Genomic DNA, 21381 nt, shown 5'->3' with positions numbered 1-21381 from the left:
ACAATTTTTATTCTCTGAAATTTACACAACATAAAATAGAAAAAAAAATGCCAACTTTTATTCTCTTAAATGGTGATGACATATCTAGAGGACTACAAACCCATCAAGGCGGCATAGCATGTTGATCTCTTGGGCAAAACAATCACGCAGAGGAAGCACAATAGGAATTTCCCATCTAGCATCAAGATACTGTATATCTGCAGGTAATGAGTATCCTTGACCCTATTGAAACAATGACCATTCCCAAGATTCATAGCTAAGGTCATAAGGAATACTACACAGTATAAGCAACACAATTAGATTTCATCGAGAGACAAGAGCAATGTGGACACAAATCCTAAAATCCACATGACTTATGGAAGGAAGCTGGCCTAGTTAAGCAAAATAAATAAGGCATCTTCAACATATCAGATATAGAAGCAGAGTTCTAGATAAAAAAAAGGATATGAAATCACATTCAATAGTTAAAATAAAATTACATTAATCCCTAAGCCCAAGCCGCACCTAATCACTTTTTTTTTCCAAGAAGAAAAGGACATAAAGTGAGTACTGAGTAAAACATTTACATTTGTCTTTTAGGGGTTTTATTTTAACCCCCACAATTGTGATAAAGTCCATAGGCCTATTAATCTTTGTGCAGGACCCAACAATACCCACAGAACCTAGACAAACATACAACACAATAGGGACATTGTGAATAGCACTTGTACACTTGTAGCAGTGGCACGGTTATATAACTTTATAGCTCCTTAACATAAGCTGACTTAGTCAGCCACTCAACCATGTTGACAATTGATACCTTCTTTCATTATTCAAAGATTTCCTAATTGCAACTTATATTGACTTGAAAAAACTTATATTCAGTTGAAAAAACTGAGAAAATATGTCATAGACTACTAAGAGACTAGAATTACTAAGTGATACAAAATAATAAAAAAAATCAAGCTATAGGATAGGCATGGGGATCATAAAGTCAAACTAAGATACCAAAGGTCACCTTGTGGCAACAATAGATTGAGAAAGTGGTTCAGTCCTTATGGTCTTGGATTTAAGCTTGTTCAGTAATGCTTCCAATTGATATAAGTTCCTCTAAAAAAATGTTAACAAAATTAATTCAAAGCCAGAGATAAACCAGAAAGTGCATGAGATTTATTATTTTGGTTAATTGCAATTCAACAACTGACTTTAGTTCTTTAAAAATAGATAAAGCATGATATTCATTCTTTAAAAAATAAACCCAAGTACAACCTTCTTAAGTTTCCACATTCAACAAACGATTAAGGTTAAAGAAAGTGAAAATGCACATGATTCCATTTTAAGAAATCAAATTCATTCATCTCCCAAATGATGCATCATGAAGGCTCCCCAAGATCTATAATTCAAAACCAGAGGAAAAACTAACACAGTTACACAAACGTCTATCTATAAACCATTGATTGAAAATCCCCCAACTTCTTACCGAGAACATCTGCAGTTTGTGACAGGTAAGCATATATATTCTCACCTTTTTTCCTTTGTTCTAGCACATCTATGTGATCATTGTTGTACTAAAAAATGTATCCTAGATATACCCTCTATTCCTTCATTCATTATGACAACAATCAAATAAAATGAAAACCATATTATCAAGCATAAAACAAAACAAAAAAATAGGATAGCAATTTCATAATGTGCTTATAAAAAAAGGAAATGTCATAATGTAATGAAGGCCAATGACACTGCTATGTCCACCAGTAATTAATTGCCTTTTTGAAAAGTGCCTTACTCACATTCATCTTCCCAGCTTTGCCCGTTGGAGTGAATAGTGACCTACACCACCTAATGCAGCATTGATCAAAATGTTTTTTCTTAGCAACAGCAAACTCAGCCAATCCTCCACCACTCTATCATATTAAAATTTCATAAGTCATTAAGTAGTTTTATTTCAAAAGAGAAGAGAAAAACATGTATTTTTTATATAAAAAACTAGGTGAAGATTTTAAGAAAATTATCTCTCTTCTTTGTCTACTCACTCTCTTTTTTCTCTTTTGGGTCATATCTTTTGAGATAAAAAAATTAATTAAAAAAAGTATAAGGAATATAATCTTTCTAACACATATTTTTCTATTCGATAAAATTTATTAAAAATAAAAAATAATTAGAGCTTATAAAAGCCAAATGATACTATTGCCACACCAACTATACTCCAATGAACCTTTTATGTACAAAATTGAATATATTGCATATGTCTAAATGTTTCGAGCTTATAAAAGCTTTAAATTTTATTATCTAAGGTTTTAAAAACAATGACAACATTGTTTTTAATAGTTAAGAACTTGCGTTGAACTCTACTAAAATATATTGTACTATTCTTAAATTTTATGTAATGATAAGAAACTTGGATAAATTTGTTCAAAGGTATTTTTAGGAGAAATAAATAAATAAATTAAAATAATTTTTTATTAATTAAAATTAATTTATACATAAGTTATCAATCATCTTTTACAACTTATACAAATTAGTCTATGCATAACTAATTTTAACTTATTGAAAAAATTATTTATTTTGAAAAAAATTATCCAAATATGTCCCTATTAAAAGAAATGAAGATCTCAAATTCAACTATTACACCAAAGATGCTCTAATATATTTTAAATGCAGAAATTGAATTTTATATATATATCTATATATATATATATATATATATATATATATATATACCTTCCGACATGAAGAGTGTCACCAAGGAATATGACACCCACAGCAACAGAAAAAACAATTTGGAGTGGTGAGAATGCACAGGCCCCTTTAAGTGCAGTGCCCACGTGGAAAGTATAGCCCATGACTTTCTGAATTATTCCCTAAGAAGAACAAAAAGAAGGAAAAATATGTGCCTTGTCTTCAATAAAATATATTAGCTTGCAAAGTGTAGTACTATTTTTTTTTGTCAACGTGCAACAGCAGTTAACTTAGAAAGGTATCTTACAGTGCAAACAATGGAGATTAATGAAATATTCAGTCCTACTTTCCAAGCATGTGCCAGCAGTGACCCAATCTGCATCCCCAGATTTAAGAAAGCTAAATGGTTGTTGAAGTGGTAAGGAAAGATCATGGGAATGAGCTTTGATGATTGAAGGGCTTTTGTACAAAGTCAATACAAATGCTCCTACTATTGATATTATGCTTCCAATTACCTTAGCTTGACTACTTCTGCTTTTGGCAGCTATCTTTTCCATCCTTAAATGGGTGTTAAAGAGGATAAGAGAGAAAAATAAGTGGACAATAATAGACTGAGATATTCACCACTATCAAATATCAATAGTGTACTTTGTTTTAATTCATCAATGCAAACAAAAAAAAAGTAAGTATATATGTAATGTATGTTTTTTCTTTTTTAGCTGTAAAGAATCAAACACTATTAGAAAATACACTTTCAACATCGGTTATTTAGAATATTTTACATCGGTTCTAAAACCGATGTTGAAGGTGCCAATGTTGAATGTATCAATAACCGATGTTAACATGTATATGACAACATCGATTCTCTAAATACCCGATGTTAAACACAATGAACAACAGCAAAAAAACTGTACGCATGATGAACGTTGACATCGGTTTTCCAGTAAAACCGATGTTAATATGTTATATTAACATCGGTTTTTTTGTAAAACCGATGTTAATGTAATACATTAACATCGGTTTCCTACGAAAACCGATGTTAATATATTCCATTAACATCGGTTTTGCTAGAAAACCGATGTCAACATTGATTTTGCATACACTTATTTGGTGTAGTTCTTTGTGTATAGCATCGGTTATGTGTACATAACCGATGTTAATATTCAAATGTTCACATCGGTTATTTATAACTAACCGATGCTAATGTACAAGAGTTGACATCGGTTATCTACAGATAACTGATGTTAAAATACAAACGCTGACATTGGTTATACACAAATAACTGATGTTAATATACATACGTTAACATCGGTTTTCTATTACAACCGATGTTAAGGTTCATATCGACATCAGTTTTTGTAAATAACTGATGTTGTTTATGATATTAACATCGGTTTTCGTTAATAACCGATGTTGTTTTCAAGTATTTTTTATATATATACTTTCTGTTTTTACAGTAAACCCAAAATTGTATCAGTCAAATGCAATTTCAGGCCCAATTCACAGGAAATAAACATTTTATTCTGTTTTCAAGCAGTTTTAATGATAATAAACATCAAATAATTGATTTATCATAAAGAACAATCATCAAATGAATTCAATGTTCATGTTACATAGAAAATGTAAAAAATGTTAAACCAAAGTAAACTAAAGCTAAAGATAATGTCCCTAAATCCTAGGCCTGATCTCTAACTCTGAGATAAAACTGTGCCCACTAGATCCGCAATGCTTTTAATCTCTCTGGCTCCAATGGTCTAGGATCGTTAAAATACTACATGATGAAATAAATCATAATAAGTTAATAATGTAATACAAATTATAAATATATCGATTTTGTTTGAAATAAACTTACCGCTTCCCAATTATTCCTAAAAGTTCCTAAAATGATGGTGGACATCCAGTACATCACATAGTAGCCGCACTCAGTACTTCCTTTTTGTCTATTACACTAAATACATAATGAAATTTGGATATTAATTAAACAACTAGTGTACAGACACATAAAGAAATATATATAAGTGGAAGTTTTATGTAAATGACGTACCTTGATGACAATCCACCTAGCAAAAGCCTTTGATTTAGGCTGTGGAGCATCATCAAGACCCTTGATAGCACTGTTCCATATGAGTAACAATTAAAAGCTGGTGTTGTACGTTGAGGTATTACAATGCAAATGTATTGAAAAGAACACTAACCTATTAATAATCCCCTTAAGGTAGTTGTCTGGCCTGTTATGCAATGAACAAAACCAGAAAACTAGGTGTTCCTTGGGCAGGATGACCACCATCTGCCAGTGTTAGCTACAGTGGAACCTAAAATGGGTTAGTACATTAGTAAACATTAATTAAATTTAGTTATTTTGTTACTTACCCATTTAGGTAGGCTCCAAGATAGACATCGTGTTGTGAACTCTACATCCAACTCTTTATGTAACTTTTAGACTCAAGCTGCAATTGCCCAGACCTCTGAATGGACTGCAGCTCGAGGAATCCATAGATATCAGAATTCCCCACTCGCATACATGTTTCAGTGACATGCCTGTTTATGTTAAGTCAAAGTTAAATATTTATGAATTGAAAGCCATAACTTACGTAATTAAAAGCCTTTATATAAAGACTTACAAAATCCACAACTGTAACACTGATATGCTGAGACATTGACCACCGTGTGCGATTTCGGAGAGGTCTTCGTGCTTTATGTAGAGGGGGAAATCTGGATTAAAGACCCCGAACACGGTGGCATCCCATCTAACCTGATAAGGCCTCAAGAAAAGCTCTGGGATGGTCAATGTCATCAGATAAAGTGGATCATCGACCTCCGGATCGGGCTTCGGAGGTGGTTTTGCCGGAGACACGGCTACCTGTTCATGAAACAAAGTTAAATAGCCTAATTTGAGGCACACTTAATGAATTAATTTAAAAAGAAGAAACATATAGTAAGGACAATAAGTACATGTTGTGATAAAGACTTGACTAGATGTGTTGGCCAAGCATGGAAGGTGTGAAGTGTCTGCCCCACTAAGGAAACCTCATCAGTAGGTACAGGAACTGGAGCATCTGCATCTGTAACCTCCTCCACACTCACCTTTACTTGGCCAGGCAACAAAGGAGTGTTATGAACAACAGTGGATCCCTCATAAACTCTCCCCATGGCAACTGTAACATCCTGGAAATTTCTACCCGGAATTTTTGGAAACGATGTATTTTGAATGATTATATATAAGTATTATTCAGTGTATATGCCTATATGTTCTTGGTAGAAGTAGGAATAGCGGGGGGCAAGATATGCGGGTTAAGCTAATTAAGGGAGAGAAATCCGTAACTGGGAGGTTATGGGTTAATTCATAATTAATTAGTTAAAAATCATCGTTTTGCGTGCGACTTAGAATTTAACGAAACCAACCTCTGAACCACGCTCGGGGTTTTATTCTGAGCGTTTTGATATACATATTGCTTGCTTTCGAAAACTGGCCCCGACGGACGCAGAGAAACGCGAGAAACTGGAATCAGAGAAATGGCACGCAAACCGAGGCAGGATTTTTAGCGTTTCAAAGGTCAGATTTTTCTCACTTTTGTGACTGAGTATGGGTCACAGTCAAAAAGAGAAAGTGGGCCCTTTTTGCTCCAATCAAATAGGGACATGTGGCAGAGCTTGAATAAAATAATAGAAAAGAGAAAACCCTTTTATTAAAACCCAAAAAAAAAGCAACTCTCTCTCTCTCTTCACTCAGCCCAATTTCAGAACAGCTCTCTCTCTCCCTCTTCCTCACGTTGCTTTTTCCTTCTCCTCCATTCTCCATTGAAGCTCCAAGCAAAGCTTCAACCTTTGGCCATCATTTCTGCTCCAAATCGCGAAAGGAGAGCATTTTCGGAGTCGTGAAGTGCGTGGCTACGAGTGGGACTTCGAAAATTCAGGTTTGGGTGGACTTCTTTCTGTCTTAAATTTCGTGGGTATGGGGTTTTGGGAGATATGATGGGTGGTTTTGTTAGTTTTCTGCTGTGTGATGATTATTTGTGAAGGCATTTGTTGAAAGCTTGTTGAAATTGCCATGTTTGGATGAGTTAAACATACCCATTCTGTTTTAGGGTTTTGTGATGATGTTTGTGATGTTGTATGCTGAAAAACTGCTCATGGAAAACTGTTAGAGATGAAATGTAGAGTTAACCTAGGGTTGGAAAGTGAGAATGTGATGTTATGAGTGGAAAAAGAGTGAGGCTTTGAGAGTTGGAAGGTTAAGTCTGAATTCTGTGGTAAATGGAGGTTAAAGTGAGTTAATCCTAGTTTGAAATGTCATTTAGGACTTATGAGAAAGCTTGGACTGTGCTAGAGAGAAAAATAAATGACCAAAGTGAACAAAGAGCCATTTCTAGGGCAAATTTGGGTGTTGAAGAGTCAAATTTTGATTCGGTGAGATTTTAGGTGTAAATCCAGTTTGAACAAGTCTAAATGGATGTTATGGACTGGTGTGAGGTGAGAGTTTGCTTCAAATTTACCTCATTCTAAATTTCACCTTTCAAACCTAGAAAAGCCATTGAATGGAGGGGTGTTGGACACCTAGATTCTGTGTTGCTGTGCTTTAAAGCTTGAATTTGGTTTAGGCATGATTGATACATGATTTGGGACTTGTAGGAATTGATTTGGGCAAGATTGGATGAGAGGAAGTGTAATTTTCGAAATCTGCACTTATGCAGAATTTTTGCTGTGAAATTGTGCAGCAGAATTTTGCACAAGTGCAGAGAAAATGCTTGTGTGTGGTTGGCTGTGGAAAGTCTAGTGCAGAATGAGTTCTGGATGTTTGCTAGTAGATCCCAACGGTCAAAATGTAAGCTTATGCACTATAGACTTCCAGTAAAATTTTGGAGTCGATCCAACGGTTAACGAATTGGATCGAAGGAATTGTTACTGTGGTCTTTACGTGAGAAAAGCTGTGATTTTGGTTGATGTGTTGAGCAGAGTTTTCTGCCTCTGCTCTGTTTTGCTTGGCTGTGATAGCTTGTGTTGTTTGAATGTTGTTTTGCTTGGATGTTGTGGAAGCTTGGGAGGATTGATGGGGACCCGGTGTTGAGAGAAACGAGGATATGGGCTACGTGGGAGTACGTGAGCTCAGTTGGAGGTGGGCAACAGGGGATGGTGGGTTTATGCGCGCATTGTGGATGTGGAAAACTTGTTGTGCACCATCGCCCGACCGCCACCTAGTACCACATGTGATGGGTACCCCATAATCCTACAAGCTTGAGATGAGGAAGGGTTGAAGGGTGAAACTTCCTGCTTTTATTGTTGACCACAGAGTGGTACCTGGAGATATGTCGCGGGGGTCAGGAGACCTTGGGGACGTCAGGTGGGGTGCTATTGCCCAAAACCAAGCTTGACCAATCCCGACCCAACCCGGGCATAGTCGGTCAGTGAGAACCTGTGATGTACCTAAGCAGGCGAGCTCCTGGCAGTCAACATATAAAAGGAAAACAAAGACCACAAAGCAAGGAGGCTTGTGGTGGCTGGCCAGCTGTGAATTTTGTGTAATATGTGGATTGTGGCCTCTGGTAATCGATTACCAAGGGTGGGTAATCGATTACAAGGCTTAAAATTGAGGACAGGAGGCTAAGATGGTCTCTGGTAATCGATTACCAAGGGGTGTAATCGATTACCAGGCTTGAAAACGAAGTCAGGAAACTTAGGGAGCCTCTGGTAATCGATTACCAGCCTGTGTAATCGATTACACAGAGGAATGGGTCACTGGTAATCGATTACCAGGCATGTGTAATCGATTACACAGTGTATTATTGCATATTTCATGTCCTGAGGCTGTGTAATTCAAGTTTAGCCTCTGGTAATCGATTACCAAGGTTGTGTAATCGATTACCAGAGATGGAAAGCCTTAAAATACCCTTTTTATTGCATGTAGTGTTTATGAGACGCACCGTGTGCAGCACAGTTAGATTCTTGTGAAAGAGTCTACCCCTTTCTCTTCTTTCTTGTAGATCGTGATGGCGGCGCAGCTAATCCGTGATCGAGTAGAGATGGAGTGCCTAGGGGGAGCTTGGGAGACCCTCGAAGGCAACACGAGGTGCCGATTTCGGGGCACCATTCGATTCACGGCTACTTCTTTGGTGCATCCAGATGAACCTGCACGGACGCTTCAGCGCACTGTGGAGTGGATACTACCCACGCCTACACCATATCGTCTAGTGGAGCCCGTTCAAGTGATCGAGGTAACGTCATCCGAGGAAGACCCTGAGGAGGACCTGGAGGAGCTACCTCCTGAGCCTGCTGTGGATGCCCTTGACTTTCTAGAGGGTGATGAGGATCCACTTCTCGAGGTGGATTCTCCCGAGGAAGTCATGTCGGCATCTGAGGCAGACTCTACGGAGGATAGCGGCCCGAGGGAGATGGCGATCAGCGGGGGCTCTTCATCCTAGTGGACAACTTTTTGGATTGTTTTGTATATTTTGAGGGTGGGTGTATCTAGGACTAACTGTTAGGTTTACTCTTTTGTTTTTGTATGGGTAGACCTGATGTATAGGCATTTGATGATTGTATACATGTGGCTGAAGCCACCACTATGGACACCTTTGCTCTGGATGACACTATATATTTTGTAAAACTCCCATATTTTTGACAGCTTTAAATGATGAATGCATTTATGATCGATCTTGTTCTTTGAAAAGAAAGCGTTAGTAACTTTATTTGTAAAAGAGTTTATCGACCGTATTTTATTCTTTTATTTTCACGTGACGACCTAAAGTAATGGCTGGTACGTTCTTTCTTTTGAAAAAGCAAAATAGTTTAGAGATTATGAGCAGTGAGAAAGAAATGACTCCGAACAGAGTTGTGAACTGGCCATTCAGGACTCTGTAGTGAGGATTTTCCTTCGAAAACTTGTTTTAGTGAAAAGAGAAAGAAATGAAAAAGAAAAAGAAGAAAAAAAAAATACCATGGTTTTTGTTAATTAAATCATTACTATTAAACCAGTCATTATTTTGGGGACGCCACAGCAACCAGGCGGGCAGGATCTGCTTCTATGTACAAGCCGCACCTGTTAGAGTCACCCGTCTCAGGATCATTTCCTGAGGGATCAACACAACTCCCCTTTGTGCTCACTCGAGGACCGGAGGGACCAACCAGAGGCTCAGGAGGCACTGCAAGTCCCTGAGATTGCATCTGCAACTGAAGTTGGCTGAAGGATGCCATGACTTGCCTCGTCACTTTCTCTGTGATGGACTCCTCTAGCTGGTCCCTGATCTGCTGTAATTCGTCCAGCAACCAGATCATCTATGGAGCAGAATCCTCACTTCAAAGTACAGGGGTTGGAGAGGCTTGGAAGAGGGTCCTCCTAAGCAGAATTTCTCCTCTTGGTGGTCTGATTTAAGATCAATTATTCAACACAGTAGTATGTTGCTGTCAATAAGCAATTTCTCTGGAAACTGGGCAGTGGTGATCAAATTTTATTTTGGGAAGACTCATGGGTGGGAGATGGAACTATTCTTAGAGAAAAATACCCAGAATTATATCAAATATCATCTCAAAAACTACAAACAGTGGCAAGCATGGGGATTTTTGGAGAAACTGGCTGGGAGTGGAAATTCTCCTGGAGAAGAAATCTTTTTGATAATGAATTGGGGGGAGCTTTAGCTTTTATTGACCAGACTGCAGCAATAAGTACTAATGCAGCCTTGATGGATTCTTGGGTGTGGGGAGCTGAACCAACGGGGATCTTCTCTACAAATTCTGCTTATAATTGTATCAGATCTTATCAACTATTCTATCAGCCAAATAGTGGCTTAAGACAGCTATGGGAAATCAAAATCCCCCTTACAGCTTTATCCTTTGCTTGGAGATTACTCTGGGATAGGATTCCTTCTAAGGAAAACCTAATCAGGAGGCAGATTCTCCTTCAAAATGACCTTTTCCCCTTTTGCCAAAGCCAAGTCGAATCTGCTTCCCATCTATTTCTCACTTGTCATAAAGTTATGCCTTTGTGGTGGGAATTCAACTCATGGGTGAAGGAAGATAGAGTTCTGCACAGTAAGCCTATGGACAACTTTCTTCAGCACTGCTCATTGGCTGGATCGAGGAATTCTAACAGAAGGAGGAAGATATGGTGGATAGCAGCTATAAGATCCATATGGAATCTTAGAAATGACATGATTTTTAATAATCAACCTTTTGACATCTCTAAATTGGTTGACAAAGCAATCTTTCTCCCTTGGTCTTGGTTGAGGGGATGGGAAAAGGATTTCACTGTTCCTTTTCACCAATGGTCCTCAAATATGTCTTTGTCTTTTATCTAGTGTGTGATTTGTAGGGCTGGGCAATGTTGTTCTTTGGTGGCTTGTTGGTTACATTCTTGTGTTTTAGGGGATGTTATCCCTTGTACCTTACTGTAGTACCTCTGGTACTATGTTTATCATATATATAATATTATCTTTGGCCGTTAGAAAAAATGATATTTTTCGGAGAAGCATCTATGGCAAATGTCAAAACTGTGAAGGTTATTCTCAGGAGTTTTGAGCTGGTTTCTGGATTGAGAATTAATTTTGCTAAGAGCAAATTTGGAGTTGTTAGTCAATCTGAGTGGTGTCTTCATGCTGCAAACTATCTTAACTGTGCTTTGCTTCAATTTCCTTTCTGTTATTTAGGAATTCCGATTGCTGTCAATCCCAAAAGAAGGGTGGTGTGGGATCCTGTAATTAGGAAATTTGAAGATAGGCTTAATAGGTGGAATAAGAGAAACATATCCATGGCTGGCAGACTCACTCTTATTAAGGCTGTCTTAACAGCACTACCTTTGTTTTACTTATCTTTTTTCAAGGCCCCTAAAACAGTCATTAATAAGTTATCTTCCATTCAAATACAATTTTTGTGGGGAGGTAAACTAGAAGAGAAGAAGATTGCATGGGTATCTTGGACACAATGTTGTGCTTATAGAGATGTACGAGGCTTGGGGGTCAAAGATTTGAGAATTTTAAATAATTCTCTACTAATCAAGTGGAAATGATTCATGTTTCACCAACCACACCAGCTGTGGAATACGATTTTGATCTCTAAATATAAGGGGTGGAGACGATTGGATCAGGGGCCTCACAAACAGCATTTCTCAACCTGGTGGGCTGACCTAAAGGCACTTAATCAAGACAATAGTATGACTGCTGTCTCTAAACAATTCTGTTGGAAGATGGGCAGGGGTGAGAAATGCTCCTACTAAACTCCATCAACATGCTAACACTCGCGGCTTCAACCATGGTTGGTGTTGCAGGTAGTTATGATGGTGCACCAGTTTTGGCTCTTAAACTATCATCAGCACTTTTTTTTTCTGCAGCCACGGGGATGCTACTTGCTACCAACAAAATCCAACCCTCACAACTTATTGAGGAACAATGAAACGCTGCAAGACTATTTAAGCAGCTTCAGACACAGATCCAAACAGAAATCGCCATTGGAAATCCAAGTGAAGGAGATGTGAGGGATGCAATAGAGAAGGTTTTGGCTCTAGACAAGGCTTATCCACTCCCCTTGTTGGGTGGTGCAATGCTCGAAAAGTTTCCAGCAAAGTTTGAAGCAGCTAGATGGTGGCCAAAAAGTAGATTATCGAGCAATGACAAAGACAAGATAATGGATATTAAGAACAACAATAATAATGGATGGAATGTGGAGTTGGAAGAGGAAATGAGGGAGGTTATTAAAGTGTTCAAGAGAAAAGACATGGAAGACTATGAGAGGTTAGGGAATATTGCACTGAAGATAAACAAGGGTTTTGTTGTTTCAGCACCTTTGCTCACAGGAATTGCTGCACTAGGGTCTGTGTTTTCAGGAGATGGATTAGTTCTTGCCCTTGCTGGGGCATTGGCCACGGTGGTTAATGCTTTTGAGCATGGAGGGCAAGTTGGCATGGTGTTTGAAATGTACAGAACCTGTGGTGGATTTTTTCAGCTGTTGGAGGAGACAATTGAAGCCGCAATTGAAGAGAAAGACTTAGACAAAAGAGAAAATGGAGAGCTAATTGAAATGAAGATGGCTTTGCAATTGGGAAGAAGTGTGTCACAGCTGAGAGAACTTGCCACAAAATCTGCTTCATGTCGTATTGAAGGGAGGGAGATACATGAATTCGCCAGCAAACTCTTCTAAGATCAATATTTGTTTTTGTTGTTTAATTCCTTACATACCATTCTTTTAATTTTTACTCTATGCTAGAAATCTACCAAAACATGCACACAAAATTTTGTTGAAAACAAAAATCCAGGCCTCCAAACAACAAAAACTGGATACAAACTTAAACCAACAAAAACTGGATACAAAAAGAACAGTGTACTTACCTAGGATCAGCTCCAGACAAGGATAGATAAACCCACCCAGTTGCCTTCACGAGTTCCACGGTCTTAATCTCCTAAAAATGTTCCCAAAGTCAACACAAAATAATTAAGCATAATCATCCCAATCAAACCCAAACCAATAAAATAAAAATTTACCTTCAAGTTGTGAAAACCATCATCGTCACGGATGGAAACTTTGCTCGGTGTGTAACTCTCGTCAAGCTTGAAAACCAAAAAAGCACAATCAACTGCCACAACAAAATGAAACCCCACATTACCATTCTTATTGATACTTTTATATGGTTAGCCAAGTGGACAAAATGACCCAATAATTTGATAAGAACCTTCGAACAATGTCACCGCACTGATTAAGAACTTACTAAGAAGAGCAACAAACTAAGGTAGAGCTCATACCTTGTTAACTGGAAGCGTAGAAAGCTTTGAGCTTTGAGCACCCTCGACTATTCCAAGAGCAGTGTAGGGTTTTTTCGACCCACACAGTTCCAACAGCAGTGTAGGGTTTTCTTCGACTTTTCTTCGATAGGAGGTTCTGTGGGTTCTAGCCAGCGGTTTTTGATAGTATCGAAATGAATGTGGGGCAATGTGGGTGTCGACCGAGCGGTTTCTGGCAGATTTCAGGTGGGAGGAGAAAGAGAATCGAGAGTGTAGAAGGGTTTTCGAAAGCGCGGGTTGTGAAATTTCAAGACGTTTTAACTTATTAACATAACAACATCAACATCGGTTTTTTAAGGATAACCGATGTTAGGATGAATCTGTTAACATCGGTTTTCTAAAAACCGATGTTAACTTCAACAAGGTAACATCGGTTTCTCAAAAAATCGATGTTCAGTTCAACTCCTTAACATCGGTTTTGTCAAAACCGATGTTAACACTATGAAGTTAACATCGGTTTTTACAAAACCGATGTTAACATATTCATCTTAACCTCATGTTAACATCGGTTATTTAAATAACTGATGTTAACATTAAGTAGTTAACATCGTTTTTTATAAAACTGATGTTAAGTAACTCCATTTATTTACAAAAATGTCACCGCACTTTCGTTAACATCGGTTTTTGCAATAACCGATGTTAATTGACCGATGTAGAAAGGCTTTTTTTTAGTAGTGAAACAATCGAACATTCTACTAGGAGATAATTTAAAACACTCACACATCCTCTTAGCTTCAACCAATTTAGCTAGAAATTTTTGTTAATGTAATATATGGTTTAATTAAAATAATTGTTAGATATCTTGCCATAATATAAATACTCATGCAGGAAAAAACTAAAACAAGAAATAGTTAAGATTTGTTTAATATAATTAACCAATTAAGGGGAGTGAACCTGAAAATGATGGCAAGAATGAAGGTGAAAGCAGGTTCCAGATTGGCGATTGATGAAGCAAGTGTTGTAGAACTGTAGCTAACTCCAACATAATACATTATCTGACATGAGGTTCTGCAGGAAACTCATGGCCATCAAAATGCAAAACAAGAAACACAGTTTCAGAAGTGCTACTGAATACTGATCAACAATCAATTTCTCATCCAAAATCCATCAAGTTTCAAAAATTATTTCTAAAACCAGTATTTTAAAAACCAAAAAACAGAAATAGTTGAGAGATGTTTTCTCATCTTTTTCCTTAATTCCACTCTCTCCTCTATGCCTTGCACTACCTCCACCACCACCAGAGAAATCCTTGTTTAGTTACATTTTGAAAACTAATAACACTTTCTGAAATTAAAAATCAAACACGTTGTAAAACTGATAAGATTCCTTGGACCACAATTAATTAAAAGCAACACTCATGACTAGAAATCTTGTACAAGAAGGTCTTGAGTGAGAAGTGTGGTTTAAAGTAAAATGCCATTACCCAATCATCCCAATGAGAATGATTTTGGATGCTATGGAGAAACTAAGTGGAGGAACCACTCTTGATCTGCAAAGGGACATGGAAAGAAATCATTCAAGCTAGGGTAAAAGCTCAGTCATATTATTTATATGTTAATTTGTTTGTGATTAATTTGCAATAAATTAAAATGGCCAATACCTTCTACTAAAAAAATTGATAGGAAAGAGTAGAGTGGTAGCAACAGCAGAAGTATAAGCAACAAAGACATGGCTGTTCCTCCTTTGCAGCGTGGCTTCTTTGAACAATGTGAGTAATTGGTTACCAAAATTAATCAGCCAGTCCTCCACCACTCTATCATATTAAAATTTCATAAGTCATTAAGTAGTTTTATTTCTAAAGAGAAGAGAAAAACATGTATTTTTTATATAAAAAACTAGGTGAAGAGAAAATTATCTCTAATACAACATTTTGTGCAATATCTCCGTGGTCATAATCAAAACCTGAGCATCCTTGTTCACTGCAGAATCGCCCGTGAGAAGGCCAACATTACTGTCGCCAAAAGTCTCGCTGAAAATCCACAACAAAAACCAGCAAAAAAATTAACTTCCAAATAACATTATAATAGCAACTCTCCCTCACACTCACTGACTCAAACTCAAACACACACAAAACAAAAATCACAAAAAGCTAAAACAAAGGCAATTCAGATTCTAATAATTGCACACCGGAACTCGCCAAATTTCTGATTGGACAGCGCCTTGAACGATGTCGTGTAGAATATTCTTCGTCCCCTAGTCACCGTGGCCACCGCCGCAGCCTCTGCAATCAGCGTCTTCCCACTACTCGTCGAAGCGGAAACCACCATCGAGAAGCCTCTCAGAAAAGCCAGTATCGCCTGCTGCTGAAACTCAACAAAAACAAATCAAAACCTCAACACACAAGTTTTGAATTTCTCAAAAACTAAGAGAAACAAAAACAAACGGTGAATGAACCTGAAACATGTTGTTGCGGAAGTCGTAGACGGAGGTGAGCTCGTCGACGTCGATGAGATCGGCGCCGAACTCCCTGACTTCGTTGCATAGCTTGTCGACTCTCTGCCAATTGAATCCATCGTGCCGAGCGAACACGTCGGCCTCGTCGGAAGCCTCACCCAAAACATCGTCGTATTCGTCGGCAGAAACGTTGTCTTGGTCTTGGTCTTGGTCTTCTTCATTGTCTTCTTCATCCTCCTCGGCATCGGAGAAGGCGCGGAAGGTTGAGGTTGGGGACTTGAAGGAGAAGGAGGCGTGGAATTTGAGGGGAAAAGGAAGGGATCAAGGGCGAAGGAGAGAGAATGAGAGAGTGGTGCATGAAACCAATTTTGATTTGATTTTGGAACACTCTATGAGATTGAATGCGAAGAGAGAAGCGAGAATAAGGAAAGAAATGAAGGGTCACAAAAATAAAAAGTCTCTGCAGCTTCCAACGATAAGATAAAAGAGAGAAAAAAAATGATAAAAATATAACCATTCAAAGACGGTGGGGTAAAACCGTCTTTGTAGGAGAAGCACTAAGACGGTCTTTTTAATGACCGTCCTTAAATTTACACTTTATTTACAAGAATGCCATCCCATTATTTTCAAAGACAGTGGTATACTAACCGATGTTGTTAGCGAGTCGTAATAAACAGGTTTTATAGTAGTGTCAATTGTTCTCAAAATAATTTTAACTTGTCACGCCTCAAAGTGATTAAACTCGTTTGGTTACCACAATGGATCTCATCAAAATACTCGTCGCACATTAACTCATCGCTCTCAAAGTGTCTTACAATTGTGTAATTGTACAGTTTATAGCTCATAACATCTCAATATACGTGTGACCTCACAATTTAACATATACTCAACTTGTCACTTACACAATTCATCATACTTTCATAATCCTAAGACATCATGTTATCATGCCTCATGCATCATATACATGTCACACAATAACAATACTAATATATTATGTTCATATGATTAAACCCCTCAAACAATTTCACATAATCATATAAAACTCAAAATCATAGGTCAAGAGCACAAAACACAAAGAGCACTTAATGTTATCAACCAATTAGTATTAGAACATTAATTGGCCCATCAAACATAACAATCTCATAATTATAATCGTAAAGTCAAAATTACAATATAATAAACATCCCAAAATAAACCCCAATTTGATTCTCTAAGGATCCTTATACATGTTCATTCTAAACCCAATTGTGATAAACTCATCCCTTACCTCTCAGTGGGCTCACATGTGTAGTTTGACAACAAAAGCAGTGTCTCTAGCGGTTCCCTAAGATTCCTCAAGTTTTTTCTCTGGTGGCTCTGCAAGGGTTTCCAAGCATTAAAGAAAAGGATAAAGGATTGAAGCCTCAATTTCACTGTCTCTGTGTGTGGGGCATTTCTCTCTCTATAGATGAGTTCCCAAGGTGGTGTACGGATTTCAAGATGATCCAACAGTTAACGAGTCTAAGATCGTAGTTTTATAGGGACAAGTTTGGGTGTAAGTGAAAAAAAAAAGGATTTTGGGAGACGAAGAAGGGAGAACGAATTTGATAGGAAGAGAGAGTGTGAAAACATATCGTAAATGCAAAAACTGATCTAATATCTCTTTATTTATAGCTAGGGTACTCTGAGTCTATTATTTACTCTATTTTTCTTTATTTTATTATTTTATAAAAAGAAACTCTATTTTACTCTTTCATTAAATAAATAACCAATTAAAACATCCATTTATTTTCTAAAACATCATTTTACTCTATTTATTTTCTAATACTATGAAATCCTTATTTTAATTAACAAAAATCCTTTTTATCTCTTTTATTTAATTTCTAAAAGCTCTATTAATTTTTAAATAAAACTCTTTTTATTTATTTTATGAAAAACAGGGTTTTACAACTCCACCCCCCTTAAAGGAAGTTTTTTCCCCGAAACGTCGCCGAAAGAACGAGAAGAAAGAGATTACACATCTAGTTCCTGATACCAGGCTATGTACCTACTTGAAGCGCTCTTCGATTATCCGACTCCTTTGCACTTAGCTATTAAGCCCGAAGATTCTCGCTTCCTCAAAGATAGTATTTGGTAAGTCAAGTTCTAAAACGAGGGTGACATCTCAACGATAATAGAATGTGAAGGACATACTATTTAGAGTTGGGTAATATCATAGAAGACATTGATGAGGATCTGAATGAACTAATATAAGGTAACACGACAGGCCACATGACCGACTTTCTGTTCGAACATGAAACGATTCAAGAAAAGAAATATAAGCTTTTGAGATTCTAACGTTTTTTCCAATCCTAGTCCACAAGTGACTTTCAAGAACACATGATTCACCTATCCTCAGATCTATGTTTCTCCCTTCAACCTGACCTTCCTCACTTCGGTATACTCAGCTCATAGCCCCCACTTAGGTGCAAGGGATTCTAATGGTTTCATTCTATGATTCACATCTGATACATAACCACAGGTTCTAGCTGGCTAAGCAAAATAGATAAACTCCTCATTTCCCTGAACTCACTAACACTTAAAGGTAATTTCAACACACATATACTTGCACCATTACGGTAACTTCACACTTCATGTTAAGGGTTCAATTGATATTCATGATATCTAACTCCCTAACTAAGAAATTGATTGCATTAAGGATTTTCCTACTCAATTATCAACTACTAAGCTAGCTCTAACAGATGAAGTTAGACTTACAACAAGATTCTTAAGAATTCTACTCATCTCTTCTACCTCAGATTCCAACTTCTAAGGTTCTCACATTATCTCAAAACTAACGGTAATGCCTCCAAAAATGTGAAGGCGCACACCATGGCTACCAACTTTAGATCATGCGTAGGATAAATCCTTCAATGAGTCTTTAGTCATGGAAGAACATAGGTCGCTACTTGGCCTCTTACAAGCACTCCACTAAACTTAAAACTTACTTCGAATATTTTACTACTCTAACAAGGACCTACTTGGCTACGGTAGCACTTTACTGGTTATGGTGATTGAATTCTCTATAAAACTCAAATTTACTCCCTGTAAGGACCTCACAAAAGCTTCAACTCACTCGAGTCATCTTTAGCAAGGGTTAAGGTTAACTCAAGGAACTCTCAAAATAACTTCCCGATTCAACTACTACTTAGGAGCGTCTAATCTTAATCTTAGGTTTCCTCTAATCATAGAACGATTTATACTTAAAAAGGATTTATAGCTACCTCTCATCTAGACGTAGCATACTCTAAAGGCTATCATCATCTAACTAAAATGCGTACTAAGATGCCTAGCACTAAAGGTGATCCCCAAGAGTTTACAACATCCTTAGGATACTCCACATACTTCAACCTAACTCGAAACACACTACGGCATGTAACACAAGGCTCACCACCACATCTAACTCAGGATGGGAGATACTGTCCATGCATCCCATAAACACATAGGGCATTGATTATGTCAAGACATGATCAAGTACACATAGAGACCACAACGAGTCCTAAGGTAGTCCTCAAAGCATCTTCAGACTTTTCCCGAATCAAGTGGTAAAGGGAACTAAGATCAATCTCACTAATCATATGACTAGAATCACTAATCCTTTAGGTTACCTACCTTACATAGGAATACTCACTCTTTAATCTCTCTATGCTTAGCAAACAATGCCCTACTAACGACTTTACACCCTTCTTAATGTTTCACACTAAACCACCTAACTACTCCTCACAACTTTCCCAACTACTCTATACGTTCAACAATTCTATACCAAAGATCTCTGTGGTTACAGTTTTCTATGGGTACTAGACCTACTAGATTCTCAATCTCACACTTAGTTCAAGAACACGAAAACACTAAGAGCACTAAATTTTATCAACCAATTTGCATTAGGGCATTAATTAGTCCATCAAACATAACAATTTGGTAATTATAATTGTAAAGGCAGAATTACAATACTGTAAACATCCCTAAATAAAGACCAATTTGATCCTCTAAGGATCCTTACACATGTTTATTCTAATCCCAATTGTGATAAACTCATCCCTTACCTCTAAGCGGAATCACATGTGTAGTTCGATAGTGATAGTGGCGTCTCTAGTGGTTCCCTAACATTCCTAAAGTTTTTCTGTTGGTTGCTTTGTTAGGATTTTTCAAGCATTAGAGAGTAGGAGAAAGGATTGTAGCCTCAATTTCATTGTCTGTATGCAAAAGGCATTTCTCTTTCTACAAACATTATTTATTCAATCTCAACGGTGGTAGTGTGCAAAAATTATTTTTGAAGGAGGTTTCATATTTCAGGACGATCCAACGGGTAACAAGTCCGAAATTGTAGTTTTATTGGGACAGGTTTGGATATATGCAGAAAAAAAGAGAGAGTTTAGGAGAGAAAGAAGGGAGAAAGAATTTGGGAGGAAGAGAAAGCGTAGAAACATATCGTAAATGTAAAACTTGATCTAATATATCTCTATTTATATCTAGGGTACTCTGAGTCTATTATTTACTCTATTTTTCTTTATTATATTATTTTATAAAAGGAACTCTATTTTACTCTTCCATTAAATAAATAACCAATTAAAACATCCTTTTTATTTTCTAAAACATCATTTTACTATATTTATTTTCTAATAATATGAAACCCTTATTTTAATTAACAAAAACCCTTTTTACTCATTTATTTAATTTCAAAAAACTCTATTAATTTTTAAATAAACTCTTTTTATTTATTTTACAAAAAATGGGGTGCATAGATCGCCACTGCCATCAACACAACACTTCCCCACAGATTCAAGTAAGATGTTTGTCGAAAAAAGAATTCACCATTTTTTCTTTTTTTTTCCTTACCGGATTAACCATTTTAGAATTGTTAAGATTTTTTTGGAATAGTCATTCCGTAACTATAATTCAAACTACTAACATAATTTTGAAATTGTTGATCCAGAAGACATTTAACATAATTTTGGATTGAGTAATTTGGAACACATGTTCTAGAATTATGTTAAATATCTTCTAGATCAACGGTTCTATTAAAAAAGCACACACTTTTGCATTGATTCATTATTTGAAAAATGCTCTATTTCATTATTTGAAAATTTTGCTAATGTTGTTGCAGGGGCAAAAATAGTAGTGTTGTTGGTGAGATGCCTTGCTGGTATTGAAATTAAATTTGCTGAAGCAAGTTTGGATATGTCCAGCAAGGGAAATTTAAAGTTGTTTCTTTTGCAATTGTTTATATTCTGGACTTGGTTGGGGTGCTTGATTTTTTAGTTTTTTTTGTAAATATAATTTGCTTGGATACTGATAACATTTCAATCTCAATTTGGAAATTTTATGTTCTAGATGAAGATATTGTGGTCATTGACAAAGTTGTGATAAAATCAATTTAACTTTGCATATTTAGAAAAATTTAGATTCTAGATGACTTGTTTGGGATGCTTGAGTTTTTAACTTTTTATGTAAATATGATTTTAAAACAAGGAAGGTTAGTTTTGGGATATAAAAAATTATGGAGTGTAGTAGCAAAACATGGGGGGAGAGGGACGGGGGGGGGGGGGGGGGG

General features: G+C 36.9%; 1 protein-coding gene and 1 pseudogene across 1 annotated transcript; both read left to right on the top strand.

Moving 5' to 3' along the window:
• The first annotated feature begins 10202 nt into the window (after nt 1-10202).
• LOC106795841 (uncharacterized) lies at nt 10203-10946 on the top strand. The gene has a single exon (XM_014766762.1). It carries the CDS (start codon nt 10203-10205, stop codon nt 10944-10946), a length of 744 nt encoding a protein of 247 aa, XP_014622248.1.
• Nucleotides 10947-11847: 901 nt separating this feature from the next.
• On the top strand, nt 11848-12780 carry LOC100780507 (probable F-box protein At4g22030; annotated as a pseudogene).
• The last annotated feature ends 8601 nt before the right edge of the window (nt 12781-21381 follow it).

This window comes from Glycine max, chromosome 14, assembly GCF_000004515.6.
Source record: "Glycine max cultivar Williams 82 chromosome 14, Glycine_max_v4.0, whole genome shotgun sequence".
NCBI lineage: Eukaryota > Viridiplantae > Streptophyta > Magnoliopsida > Fabales > Fabaceae > Glycine > Glycine max.
The sequence above is the reverse complement of the archived record's forward strand: the minus strand, read 5'-3'. Positions and strand labels throughout refer to the sequence as shown.

Bases quoted from the DNA above. Each gene is read 5' to 3' on its own strand.
- LOC106795841 (XM_014766762.1), top strand. From the start codon at position 10,203: ATGGGGATTTTTGGAGAAACTGGCTGGGAGTGGAAATTCTCCTGGAGA.